Raw genomic sequence first — 14,652 nt, forward strand, 5'->3', positions numbered from 1 at the left:
GAACATAGTGCCAAAAAATAAAGAAAATGGGCAATAGTTTCAAAGAATTAGCACGCCATGTACTCTTACCACTCCCCAACCTTCAAAAGTGCAGGATCAGAAGCAACAGCACTTGAACCACCAAAAGTGGAGCTTAAACCAGCTGATGAACCATCACAACCAGGAACACCGACAATCAAAGGCTGTTGGGGCTAAAATACTTCCACGCACCACCACAGCCAAAGGGCAGTGTGCGTCTAGTATCAAGAAACAAGAATGCTAATAGCTTGTGCAAATTAATGACTTTGTTTTTCTCCTTCAGCTAAAACAGGATAATAATAATAATAAATAAATAATTACAATAGAATTATGAAATCTTTAATCAAGTAACCTCTAATCTCTATTTTCCATCTGGGTGAATCCCTTAACAAAAGGTTTTTGTTTCTGCAATGTTGTCTAACTACATATGCCAACAAAATTACCAGCTACGAGCCATGCTGAAAAACCAAGATAAGGTAAAGCCTCCTCTTTTATCCAAGGGAGCATTTGGTCACAGCCTACTGGCATGAAACGGCACTAGCAGCAGATTCCAAAATCCTCTTAGCTTCCGAGTTGGGGTCTGGTAGCTCACTTGGGTTCTGCAAAAGCAAACTGATTAATGACATGCAAGGCAAAGAGGTATCATTGTCAAAACCATTTAAGATGAAGCTAACCTTTCCGTATATGTTCGTTTTTGTTGTAGAAGCACCAGCAGCCAGCAGCAATCTTATAACATCTGCATGTTCACCTCTCGCCGCATGGTGAAGAGGCTGCCAAAGTAAATGGAGTCAAATGTTAAGCACAACTAATCCCTCGCTTTGTTTAAATCAACATATGTACTATGCCCCTCCCCAAATAAAAACCAAAAGTAAAATAGCTTTTAACAATACTCACGGTGTCACCATCAGAATCAACTGTTTCCAGCATCCTTCTCACCCGCACTGCACTATTAGCACTGTTCAACAACAGTTGGACTATTTCAGTAAAGCCTGTAGTAGGAACAACAAACTGAAAGATTAATTAAATTGAAGGATTTCATCTGAAAAATTTTTTTATTAAAATGCTAACAGTTGGAGATTGTTGCTCACCCCCGGCACATGCGTCATGCAAAGGTATTGCCCCATCTTCATCCTTTGCCTCCAAGTTTGCTCCCCTTTCCAGGAGAAGCTATATTGAAAAATCATATTTAAATTACATGTTCTTTAGTATTAAAAAAGAAATAAAAACGAGGGCAGTAGAGGAGGATAGCACAGGGCAACTCACCAGGACACATGGTAAATAACCATAGAGACAGACGAGATGAAGAGCTGTGTCTCCATCCTCTACTGGTTCATCAATGCTTCCGTTCAAGTTATCTGTGCATCAGAAAGAAAAGTGTTAGCAGACCCTTGTTAACATACAAGAGATTTACACATGGAGAAAGAAAACTATTGAACTGTAAGACCAAGTCAAAGTCACTAATGCAGTTGAGAAAAACTAGCTCCATATGCTATTAATACTCATGATATCCTACTTGCTAGTAGTGTTGTCTCCTATGTGTTGATGGTGCTATTAATAGTGCCGTTAGTGGTTAATAGTGCTATTAGTAGTGGTATTTGTATTTTGCTTTATTTTTTTTCCACTTTCCTTAGTTGTAGGAGGGTGATCCTCCATGTTCTGGTCATGCTAATAATTTCCCTTATTTATAAGAAGAAGTTATCTCCTCTTTGTATTTAAATTCAGTTGAGATAATAAAGGAGACATGATTAATTTGCCAAAAGTTGTTGAGTACTTAACTCAAGAGATTTTCAAGTTCTCTCTTAACAAGCTTGTACAACCTTCATCGTAGGTTAAAAAAAAAACAACCACTTTCTTTTTCATCCATTGATCCACTCGTCCCATAACTCAATCCCATTTCTAAGGACCCTAACAAAAAGCATCAACTAAAAGTGGAGAACTTTGAACACCCCATAGCGAAGAGTCAACCAGCAGCTAACAAGAAAACATTTGTTCTCAGAGAGTTCTTATTTCTCCAGTTAACAAGATGAATTTTAAATGTACATAGAACCAAAAAAGTGATGACTGAGAAGATTTTTTTTATAACATGCAATTTCAGTCCTCCTGTCAAGTATCATTAAAGACCACCACCAAGTTATATTTACCAGCATACAGTATTCTATAGGAAAAAGAAGGCTGAATTATTTTAAAAAGCTCACCTTTTCAACCTTTTTCATTATAATCCAAAAATTCCAATTTTAGCATAATAGGCCAATTTCTCAAAATTTAAAGGAATTTTATCCAGCTGTGGATGATCGTGCTCATGTGGCATGCCTAGGTGACATTTTCTGTTATCAAATGACCTATTGCACTGAAACTAAAACTATTAAAATTAAGTATTTTTTCCATAATATGGCCAGAAAAGAATATATGTGATCTCTCCTATGGTAATTTTACATAGAGTGGCTAAAGCCTAAAATATGCAACATCTTAGCTGCAGACTTCTATATTTTACAAGTTCAACAGAGCATATACAATAACCCTCTAAATCATTTGTTTCTTGTGAACACTATAATTAAATTACTAAAACATCATTTATTTAGCATTTTTCACAACTACATAGTCGGATAGTGAAGCCAGGGAGACATCTAGATTAAAATATATGAACTGTCACTTGACAAAACAAAGCTCACCTTGAAACTTCGAGCATGTTCAAGCTGACTATCCACTTTATTATTCAAATTCGAAAAGCTCACCTTGGAACTTCACTTTTTTTTTGTTCACCTTTGTCAAGGTCAACTTCAATATTGCCAATATGTAAGAACTAATCCTCATCTACTCTGTGGCACAACCAGACTCCTAATTACTGTCGTGTGGTTGTTATTTCATTCAACGGATATACTTGCTTGTTTTCTAGCCACTATAAGATTGGCAAAACTATACTTCATAAAATATACTAAATTGCCAATTCAACTATTTTTGGCAGACATAAGCACAGTATTAATATCAGGAAAAAGAAAAGTCAATTGTGGTTCAGCAAATCCCAACTAGTCATCTGCTACACAGTCCTACCTCAGCAACACATGGAACTAAAAATTAAACCATATGAACGTCCAAAAAAAGAAAAAGAAAAACAAATTGCATTATCAAATATTTCAGTCTGCACTAGAACCCTAATAGAGAGAACTTTTCAGCTTCAGACTACTGAACATATCCTAATATTCACAAATCAGAATTAAGAAGGGTTCTAATCATTTAACCTAAACAAATAAAACAAGAAGAAGAATTCATAATATCTAAAATAACACATAATTTGGTCTTATTCAGCCAAATTTACTTTGATGGCTATGAAACCTAGGGTTTTAGCTTCCACTTTCAACATGTCATGAAAAAATAATTAGTTAATTAGGAAGAAAAGGAAGGTACAGAGTACAGACCCAGAGCTCGGCGAAGGGCGTTGACATCGCCGACTTGAACGGCGAGGGCAAGGTCATGGAGATGAGGAGGAATATCAGAATCAGGGACGATCAAACCGTCCTCTTCGAAGAGACCATTTTCTTCTTCGTTATCTTCTGAGTCTATTAGACGATCACGGTGCACGGCCATTGTCAACTCAAGTCTTCGAAACTCGAAGGGATTAGGGAGTGAGGAGTTTGGAGCTAGGGACGTAGACGGATACACGACCCGGGAAAATGACGTTCCGAACTCAATAGTTACAAATTAGATTTAAAATTTATCTTAAACCTCCACAATCATCTTCAAACTCAATTATTATTATTATTCAAATGAATCATTTAATTTTATATATTTTAATTAATATTTTTATTTTAAAAAATTATTATATTAAATAAATTTTTTAATTTTTTTAATTTTTAAATAATATTATATAATAATTATAAATATTATTATAAAATATATTTTATATTAAATTAATTACTTATATAAAATCATCAAACAATGATTACACTGTATATAAAAACAAAACTCGAAAATCGTAATAATTTTTAGATTTAAATCTATCATAAACCTAATTATATATTATTTAATTATAATAAAGTTCAAGCGGATAGAGTATTTTTAAAGATAAAGAAGTCCAGGACAACAAGAACTGTGGCAAGTAGCAAGCTAGTTCATGACCCATGTAGGCCTAGCCACAATTTGGTTTGAAAGGTGAATTGGATAGAAATCAAACCGTAATATAGTATTGAATCGGTTAATCGATTTTAGTTCCTCAACTAAACTGAACTTATCAGTTCCTATTAATAGTTCACTTTCATTTTAATTTAATTTTAAAATTTTAAAATAAATTATTTAATAAAATTTTATTACTTAAAATTGATACATATATAAATTCATAATCAAACTCAAGTTCATTCTTTTTGTAAATAATAGTATTTTCATTTTAACATTTATTTATTTATAAAAAATAATTTATATTTAAAAAATATTTTTTATTGATTAAATTTTTTAAATGCTCTAAATATCAAAAAATATGAAAAATATTCATTAAAAAATACTTTTTATAAAATAAATGAAGATGTAATATTATTTTGTATTTTATATTATGCAAATATATAATTTTTTACAATTTACTTGTTTATTCAATTATCATTTTAATAATTTTAATATTTATTCATTTAAAAAAAATAATTTTAATATTTATATTTATTTCTTTATTTTTTATTTAATTTTATCTGATGATCGCTGGATTTCACTATCCCGGACCAAGGTCAGACCCACGATGACAACCCATAACCAGAAGGCTTCTAAGTCTCCCGCGTGAGCCAGATTCAGCCCGCTCAGTTTTAAGACCGGGCCCTATGTAGATTTCTCAATCAGGCCGGCCCTGCCTTTTCCGGCCCAATGAGCAGACCTCCTCTAAGCCTCTAAGCTCAGCCTTAATCTCATCTTCCAGCCCAGCCCGGAAGAAGGAAGGTGGCCAGCCTGATCCATCTGGTGGGACCATCCGCATGCGTGCTAGAGGAGAATTAAATGGCCGTTACGCATGAAGCAGAATATCTGATATTCTCGTACAACCGTATCAGGATGGCAGGGACAGATGGTCCAATGGCAGTAGAGCCATTACACGTCACTGACAGACAGTGAAAAAGGATAAAAGGGAGAGGAACACTCTCCTCTCGTTTTAAGCTTACAGAACGCTTTGTAAACCCTATTTTCTGGATCTCAGATCATCAATTGGTGCCGTCTGTAGGAACGAAGGAGATCTTTTTATCGCCGGAGTTCCACTCTCACAATACCCACTAAGATCCACAATGGCCAATCATAATGAAAACAACCTTGTTAACACCTCCAATGACCTGAGCTCTGTCCAGGAGGGGCAACAGTTCTCTTTCTCCAGCCCCACAACCCCAAACAACCAAACACCAATCCCCTTCAACCCCTCGCCGAGCTTGACAGGGAATGCATCCGGAGCTGTCTTATCCAACCAGGACCTCCAAGTTATGGCCCTTCAACTACAAAACACCGCCCACTGGCTGGGGCAGATGATGCAACAGAGGGGCCTTAGCACCCCGATGAATGTGACGCCCGTAGTAAAAGAACCCCGAACCAATGAACCCCAGCCTACCTTCAACCACCCCCAAGCTATCAGCCGAGAAACCGAAGAAGGGGGGCGAAGAGCAGGAGGAGAAGAAGAACCGGAGGCTAGAGTTCATGGAAGAAGGGTGAGGGAGCTGATAGAGAACGACGAGGCAGACAGTTATTCTGCCGAAACAACCAAAAGAATGGGAAGTGAAGCTGGGGAGGAAGAATACCGTCTGGAGAAAAGACCCAGATAGGAGGAAGAAAGTGTAGATCAAAAGCTGCAGAAACTGAGAGAACAGCTCTTAGCTGAACTGGGAGCGAAGGATCCCAACCAAGCCCTCTTGCCCACCTCTTCACCTTTCTCGAAGTGGGTGTAGCAAGAGATCGTCCCCAAAAAGTTTATGATGCCACCCATGGCGGCTTACGACGGAGCGGAAAACCCGAAGGAGCGGAAAACCCGAAGGAGCACGTCTTGAACTATAAGTCTTTCATGGAGTTGCAGACTTTATCAGATGCCTTGATGTGCAAGGTATTTCCAACGACCCTCTCAGGACCAGCACGGGCATGGTTTAACAGTCTAGAGGCGGGAAGTATCAGGAGCTTTGGAGATTTAGCCAACGCCTTCGTCAGCCGGTTCATAGCCAGAGTCCCAGCTGACAGGAAGACCAATTATCTAGAGACGGTCAGGCAGAAAAGGGACGAATCATTAAGGGAGTATGTTACCCGTTTTAATACGGAAGCCTTACAGATCCCCGAGCTGGATGAGGGGAGAGCGGTGGAGGCCATGCAGAAGGGGACGACCTCCCCCGAGTTTTTTGGCTTGTTAAGCAGAAAGCCCCCCACCACGCTGGCAGAGTTGATGAAGAGGGCAGAGAAATATATAAGGCAAGATGACGCCTTAATGACGAGTAGATTCGCCAAGGGGGCGAAAGACAGAGGAAAAGCCCCCGAAGAAAGGAGATCGGAGAGGCATGAGAAGAAGCAGGGCAAGAAACCTGAGCCCTACAGGCAGCCCTGGGACCGGAGAGACCAAAGACCTTTCCCTCCTCGGGTTCCAGAACAAAAGCCATTTCCTCCGCGTATACCGAAGAACCTCACCCCGCTCAATGCGTCCAGAGCCTAGGTGCTCATGGCAGTTCAGGATAAGGAGTTCCTACAATGGCCCAGGTCTATGAGGGCAGAAGCAGACCAGCGAAATCCTGACAAGTATTGTCAGTATCATCGCACTCATGGCCATGACACCAATAATTGCTACCAGCTGATTAGTGAGATCGAAAGGCTGATCAAGAGGGGACACCTCAGGAACTTTGTGAAGAAGCCGGAGGGGCAGAGGCCTCAGCCGAACCCAGCAGCACAAGCACCCAAGAGGACGGGAACAGGGCCGGTGAATGATGGCTCCAGTGGAACCATTAACATGATTGTTGGAGGAACCGGAGGTCGGATGAGCCGAAGGGGAAAGAAGAGAGGCCGAGATGGGGAAAGCAGCAGCGCCGAAGTCATACAGGTAGTTGAGCACTCTCCAGTAACTATCACCTTCTCTCCGGAGGATGCTCAGGGTGTTCAGATGCCTCATGACGACGCCCTTGTTATTGAAGCCGTCATCCACAACTACCGGGTTAAGAAGATTTTGATGGATGACGGGAGTAAGGTGAACTTACTGCCGTACCGGGTCTTCCAACAGATGGGCATCCCTGAGGAGCAATTGGTTCGGGACCAAGCCCCAGTCAAAGGGATCGAGGGAGTCCCAGTGCCTGTGGAGGGGAAAGTAAAGCTGGCCCTTACTCTAGGAGAAACGCCAAGAACTCGCACTCATTATGCGGTGTTCTTAGTAGTCAAACTCCCCCTGAGCTACAACGCAATACTGGGACGACCTGCACTTTTCGACTTTGAGGCCGTAAGCAGCATCAGGTATCTGGCTATGAAATTCCCAATAGAAGCAGGAGTAGGGGTAGTCAGAGGAAGCCAGGAAGAGGCAAGAGCAGTGTACCTGGCCACGGTATCGAAGCCAAACTCGGTAGGAAAGAAACTTGACTCGAAAGTCCTGGAGGTCTGAGACGAGAAAAAAGAGGCCAGAACAGAGCCGGTTGGAGAGCTGGAGACCTTTCCCTTATCAGAAGCAGAGACAGATAAGGTCTTCAGTCTTAACGCCGGCCTCACTGAAGAGCAGAAGATGGAAGTCATGGCCCTAATTCGAGGTCACGCGTCAAGCTTCGCCTGGAAGCCTTTTGACATGCCCGGGATTGACCCCAGAGTGATGACACACAAGCTGAATGTCCTCCCAGAGGCCAGGCCGGTAAAGCAGAAGAAGAGGGTAGTAGGAAGGGAGAAGCAACAAGCCACTAGGGAGGAGGTGCAGAAGTTAGAAGAGGCCGGATTTATTAGAGAGGTCATGTACCCACAGTGTCTAGTAAATCCTGTATTAGTCAAAAAAGCCAATGGCAAATATAGGATGTGTATAGATTTTACAAACCTCAATCAAGCGTGTCCCAAAGATTGTTACCCCCTCCCTGATATTAATAAAATGGTCGATTCTACGACCGGATTTGATTACATGTCGTCTTTGGATGCTATGTCTGGTTATCACCAAATTCCAATGGACAGGTCGGATGAAGAAAAAACCTCGTTCATAGCGGAAGATGGGACCTACTGCTATAAAGCCATGCCTTTCGGGCTGAAGAATGCCGGGGCAACATACCAAAGATTGATGAATAAAATCTTCAAGGATCAGATCGGCAGGAATGTCGAAGTGTATATAGATGATATGGTGGTGAAGAGTCCGAATTTTCAGCAGCACTTAGTGGATCTGAGGGAGGTGTTCGAGGTGCTAGAGCAGTATAGAATGAGGCTGAACTCAGCGAAGTGTGCCTTCTTTATCAGGGGTGGAAAATTCCTGGGATACATGGTGAGTGGAAAAGGCATTAAGCCCAATCCGGAGAAAGTGGAAGCTATTCTGAATATGCCCGAGCCGACCTGCGTGAGGGATGTCCAAAGACTTACTGGAAGAGTGGTGGCCCTCAATCGCTTCATGTCGAGATCGGCCGAAAGATGCTTGCCGTTCTTTAAGAAGTTGAGGAAAGTGCCGAACTTCGAATGGACCGAGGATTGCCGAAAAGCTTTCAAAGAGCTCAAAAGCTATCTTAGCTCGCCTCAAGTGCTTAGCAGTCCACTGGAGGGAGAAGAGCTCCTGATTTATTTGTCAGCCTCAGAAAAAGCCGTCAGTGCTGTGTTGGTAAGAGTGGAAGGAGGAGAGCAGAAGCCTGTTTTCTATGTCAGCAAAGTGCTCAAAGATGCCGAGGTGAGATACCTGAACATTGAAAAAATAGCATATGCCCTGTTGCTGGCAGTCAGAAAATTCAGGGTCTATCTCGAAAGCCACCAAGGAGTAGTGATGACAGACCAGCCCTTAAAGAAGATCCTCCACAGGCCAGAAACATCAGGTTGAATGCTCACCTGGTCCATTGAGATTAGCCCCTATTGCTTAGAGTACAGACCCCGAACCACCGTAAAATCTCAAGCCCTTGCGGACTTCATAGCAGAGTGCTCGTTCAATGAAAAACAGATGGAACGGGGTGAGTCATCTTTGGAAGAGCTGGGAACTGAGAGGGAAGGGTAGTCCTCTCAAGAATTCAGCTGGAAGCTGTATGTGGACGGGGCATCAGGCGCTGGGGGTAGTGGTGCTGGAATAATGTTGAAGGGACCTGAAGAGTTTAAGGTTTGCTATGCCCTACGCCTAGAATTCAAGGCTTCTAATAATGTGGCAGAGTACGAAACCCTAATAAATGGAATGCTGGTAGCAAGGGAGGTAGGGGCAACCAACCTCGAGGTGAATAGTGACTCCCAGCTGGTAATCAATCAGATAACAGGGGCATATCAGGCCAGAGACTCTACCATGCAGAATTATCTGGCAAAGGTAAAAGCCATAGAAGCTGAGCTTAAGGGTCAGGGAGTCACAATCAGATACCAAAGAATACCTCAGGAGGAGAATGAGAAAGCAGACTTGCTTAGTCGGTTGTCCAAGGAAAAGCTAGAACAGCTCCCTGACGAAGTATACATCCAACACATTAGCACGCCTGCCTTTAACAAAACGGCCACTGTATTACAGATGGAGCAAAGTCAGAGCTGGATGACCCCATACCTGGAATACCTGGAAAAGGGAAAGCTCCCTGAAGACAAGGATGAAGCAAAGAAGATAGTAGCTCGTGCTGCTAATTACCAAGCAGTAAGGGGGACTTTATACAGAAGGGGGAAATCCAGCCCGTGGCTCCGATGTGTGAGCTCGGAGGAGGCAATAAAGGTGATGGAAGAAATACACAGGGGAATGTGTGGAGCTCATAAAGGAGTAGGAACGCTAGCAAACAAGATATTCAAGCAGGGATACTACTGGCCCACTGTTAAAAAAGAGGCAGAAGAGTTTGTCCAGAGATGCGATGTATGCCAGAGGTTTGCTAATGCCATCAATGTTCCAGCCACCCCTCAATCCAGCATATCCAGCCCGTGGCCGTTCTCACAGTGGGGAATAGACATCCTGGGACCCTTTCCCAAGACCACGGGGCAGAAGAAATTTGTAGTGGTGGCTGTGGAATACTTCTCAAAATGGCCAGAGGCAGAAGCAATCCCCACAATCACAGCCCGTAAGATGATAGACTTCATATGGGGCAACATCATTTGCAGGTTCGGAATACCGAGGGTACTCATCTCAGATAATGGCAGACAATTCGACTGCAGTACCTTCAAAGCGTTTACAGCAAATATGGGCATATGGCACAAATTCTCCTCGGTAGCCCATCCTCAGACCAACGGTCAGACAGAGGTCACTAACAGAGCCATCCTCCAGGGATTGAAGAAGCGGCTGGATGGGGCAAAGGCGAATTGGGCGAAAGAGCTCAATAGCATCCTGTGGGCACTCCGAACTCCCCCAGGACGTCCACTAAAGAAACGCCTTTTGCACTCGCATTTGGCACTGAAGCTGTGGTTCCAATCGAGCTGCAGGTCCCTACCCATCGAGTCCAATTCAATAGCGAGAGCACCAACGACGATAAGTTAAGAAGTAACCTGGATGCTCTGGAAGAAGTTAGGGAGGAAGCTCAAGTCCGAACTGCCGCTTATCAGCAAAGGGCGGCCCATTATTACAATCAAAAGGTCAAAGAAAGAAGCCTGAAATTAGGAGATCTGGCCCTGAGAAACCTGGAAGCTACTGGAAAGAGAGCGGCAGTAGGAAAGTTGGCACCGACCTGGGAGGGTCCCTTCAGAATAGCAAAAGTGGTCAAACCGGGGGTATATCGAATTGAGGACATGCAAGGAAACCCTGAGCCTCATGCTTGGAACATCTAGCATTTGAAGAGGTACTTCCCCTGAAATGTTATCAAATGTAAAAAAATCGATTGTACTTTAAAGCATGGTAATAAAATGGACGATGTCCTCATCCAAATTCTTTATTTGCCATATCTGACGTTGTTTTCATGAAAGAACAAAAGAAAAAAAAAATAAAACAGGCACCAAGGCCCAAAGCTTCAGGAAAGTAGGTGACCGGGATCCCCAAGATCTCCCGGCACTACAAGACCGGGATCTCCAAGATCTCCCGGAACTACAAGACCGGGATCCCCAAGATCTCCCGGCACTACATGATCAGGATTCCCAAGATCTCCTGGCATCATAAAACTGACGGAGACAACGAGTCAGCAGGCAGATAGACGACTGGGATCCCCAAGATCTCCAGACACCAAAAAACCGAGCTGAAAAGACAAAAGTAACGTGAAACACAAAAGCGCCGACCTGATATGGTTGAATCCTGCGAAAGATTAGATAAACATGTAGCTTAAAGGTTTTATCTTTAAGGTAAATTCAGCTCGGAAAAGGCTTACAAATAGGAATGCCTTGGTGAGAATGGAAAAATTTATAAGTTAAAAGTTTAGTCAATTGACAGAATTTCAGCTCTGAGTGGCTTGAGGACAAAAGAGGAAAAACGGTGTAGTTGATTCCTTAGAAAAATTATGAAGCACATGGTTTAAGTGTTTCATTCTTAATATATATGGCTTAAGTATTTTATCCTTGACATTTTGGGCTTTTTTACAGCATAAGTAGTTCGGTAAAGCCTGAACAGCAAACCAAAAATAGAAACAATTCAAATATAGATACAAGTAAAAGTCAAATTTCATTGAATAAAGTTACAATTACAACCTACTCTACTGAAGGGAAAACTGTCCTTAAGGGACTTACATGCCTAGGTATATCTACATTGTTATCTTCTACGCTACTATTTACAAAAGGTACCATTTCCCCCCCCCCGTGGGGCCCTACTTCTTCGCCCCTTTGAGGCCCAGCATCTTCGTCCTCCTGCCTCGGCTCGGCAGCCGCCTCAGAAGACCCGGCTGCAGTACGAGAAGCTCCTTTGGGTAGGGGTCTATCGTCCTCCCCGTAGAGCACCTCCTCGCCATCAGAGTCTTCCTCAGCGGCTCGAAGTTCAGCCAACGGGGTGGAAGGGGCATATCTGGCAGTCCTCAGGCCACGATTGTATCTAGAGACGAACATGCGGAAGCTTTTATTCCATATGGCTGTCTTCATTTCGCCAGAAGCTTTAAACTCTGCAAGTCGCTCTTCTCAGGCCTCAGCTATCTTGGTCTTCAGCTCCGAAGAGTCCTTATAGCTCTGAAGATGAGCTTCACAGGCCTGCTGGATCTCCTTCTTTAGCTCGACCGAATCCTTATACTCTCTTAGACGCTCCTCGCACTCCAGCTGGACTCTATCCTCAGCCAGCTTGGCGTCCTCGAGCAAGGCTGAGCACCTCTTCTCCAAAGCATTGACTTGTTGGCAGAGTTGTTGATTCTGAAGTTTGGACTCCTCCGCCGCCAAGGTCAAGCCCTTAACGTTGTCAACTTGCTTGCTCAGCTCTTGCTCCAGAACCACGTCCCGAGCTAGGGATTCCTCCTTTTGAGCCAGCACGGCATCAAAATCTGCCTTCAGTAGCTTGTGCTGGTGTTGGTGCCGGGCCTCATCCTTCTGACTCAGGGCCTCATCCCTTTCTCGCTGGATCCCCTCCAAGGAGGACAGCTGCTTTAAAGCTTTGTCGCGCTGATCCTCCACCTCAGCTGTCCTCCCATCAACCCTTTTGAGGGCCTCCAGCGCAGTGTGTAGCTCTATCTGAAGGGACCTAGAATGCTCTCGGGCAGCCGCGAGATTGCCCCTGGCGTCGCTGGCTGCAGAAAGGTTCTCCTCCAGGCGTGCCTCCTCAATCCGGCGATCTACAGACTCCTGGAGAGAGTGGTCACGAGTGTCCACCTCCATAAAGAGGCCCATCACCTAGTACAAAGAGACAATCGTTAAGACAAAGAAACCAAGAAAGCTAAAATGAAGACAAAAGGGACAACTTACCATCATGAGCATCTCCCTGATTCTATCTCCGAGCTCCCCTCGGGGTCGAGACCGAAATGCTGACTGCTCTCGAGTAAAACCAGCCAAATGGCCAGTCAGAGCAAGCAAACGAGGGTCCGAAGCCTCCGTGATCCTACCGAACATCCGCTCCCGTAAGATCTCCGCTACAACGCTTGTCAGAGTTTGGTGAGTAATATCCTCCGCGTTCAAGATGTCGTTGTCAGGAGCAGACAACAGGGGCACCATGGGAGCATCTTTCTTCTTTTCGAGAGGAGGGAGAGCTGGAGTCAGTCTCCTAGAAGCCCGAGATTTCTTTGGGAGAAGAACCAGGGCAGGCACTTCGGTGGGGGCAGGACGCTTGTCCCCGACCTTCCCCGCGACACCCCCACCATCAACAGGACTGGGTCCCATTCCCTCAAAAGCAGGGGCAACCCCGAGAGGGGCCTCCTAGGCACCTTCGCCCGCCGGAATAACCTCCATTCCTTTCTCTGGAGCCCTCTCTTCAGCGGCAGAGGCCTCAAGCCTCACCTCAGGAACCTCCTCAGAAGGAACAACAAGATCCGTCCTCGCTAGCTCGGTGCCTTCGACCAGCTTAGAGATGACCCCTAGAGCCTCTTCCGTCCCCTCATTAGAAGCCCGTCAAGACCGGGGGGCTTGGGAAGGCTGAGGAGCCGAGCTTGATCTGCTGCGGCTGGATAGCCGGGACGACTTGCTATGTCGGGAGCTCGGTCTGGGAGCCCGAGAGGAGACTGGAGGAGGAGGAGGTCGGGTAGCCGATCTAGAAGAAATGACTTCAGCCACCCTTTAAGTAGCCTCCCCCACGGATTGCCCAGCCAGGAGGGCATCCAGAGCAGCGTTCATGCTCTCCCGGGACAATATAAGATTCTTGGGAGGCTTGATTTGGTCCATTTTCACCTCAGAAGCTGCAAAGATCCAAAATCATGGCAAAGTTAGAGCAATCCTCAACAAAAATCACAAAAATAAAGCAAAACGGGTAAATGAAATAGAGTACCCGCATCCTGGATATCCCGGAGATTGGACACAAACATACACTTCTCGACATCATACTTCTTTTCGACAGAAGTCAGTCGAACAAACCCTACCTGCTCGGTAAGGCTCAACTGGGGTAGGTCGTTGCAACCCAACGAGACGTCTTCCCAGTCGAGTTCTACCCCCCAGGACAAACCTAGGTCTTCTTTCAACTCCACCACAACAAAACCCTCTACCCAGCCCTTTATTGAGTCCTTGTAGCCCGTGAAAATGGATAAACCACTACGGGGGGCAAAGTAGTAAAAGCACTGACTTGCCCGGACGAGACGGAAAAAGGTCATGAACAGACACACCGTGGGCGCAAACCCCCAGCTCAGACAAATGGACTCGAAAGAACACATAAATAAAATGGAGTTAGGAGATAGCATTCGGGGGGTTATCCTGAAGTATTGGAAGACCTCGGTGAAGAAGGGAGTGAAAGGAAAAGTTAAGCCATAGTCTCATTGTTTAATAAAAAAGACTAGGGTAAGGTCTTTCTGTGGGTCTATCAAACCGGGAGGGGGAGGATCGGGAAGAACGATCCTCTCATTCCGGTAAAGAGCTCGGATACGGTAAAGAGGGGTATCCAAATATTTTCGAGAGAAGAAGTTTATCAGATTGGAAGGGGTGATACTAGACTCTAGATTAAAGACTTCAGGAAGCTTTGGGCCTTCCATAGTGAAGAGAGAAGCGTACCTTGAAAATAAAGATAGGGAG

The 14,652-nt window shown here is 44.2% G+C and overlaps 2 protein-coding genes across 2 annotated transcripts; one reads left to right on the forward strand and one right to left on the reverse strand.

Moving 5' to 3' along the window:
* Nucleotides 1-268: 268 nt before the first annotated feature.
* LOC110622291 (poly [ADP-ribose] polymerase tankyrase-2) lies at nucleotides 269-3,713 on the reverse strand. The gene is made up of 6 exons (XM_021766758.2): nucleotides 3,432-3,713; nucleotides 1,282-1,373; nucleotides 1,107-1,185; nucleotides 913-1,007; nucleotides 693-788; nucleotides 269-617 (listed from the first exon to the last, which is right to left on the reverse strand). The coding sequence occupies exons 1-6, from the start codon at nucleotides 3,598-3,600 to the stop codon at nucleotides 537-539; spliced, it is 612 nt and encodes a 203-aa protein (XP_021622450.1). The 5' UTR covers nucleotides 3,601-3,713; the 3' UTR covers nucleotides 269-536.
* Nucleotides 3,714-6,667: 2,954 nt separating this feature from the next.
* On the forward strand, nucleotides 6,668-7,591 carry LOC122724604. The gene has a single exon (XM_043960130.1). It carries the CDS (start codon nucleotides 6,668-6,670, stop codon nucleotides 7,589-7,591), a length of 924 nt encoding a protein of 307 aa, XP_043816065.1.
* The last annotated feature ends 7,061 nt before the right edge of the window (nucleotides 7,592-14,652 follow it).

Source organism: Manihot esculenta, chromosome 9, assembly GCF_001659605.2.
Source record: "Manihot esculenta cultivar AM560-2 chromosome 9, M.esculenta_v8, whole genome shotgun sequence".
Taxonomy (NCBI): domain Eukaryota; kingdom Viridiplantae; phylum Streptophyta; class Magnoliopsida; order Malpighiales; family Euphorbiaceae; genus Manihot; species Manihot esculenta.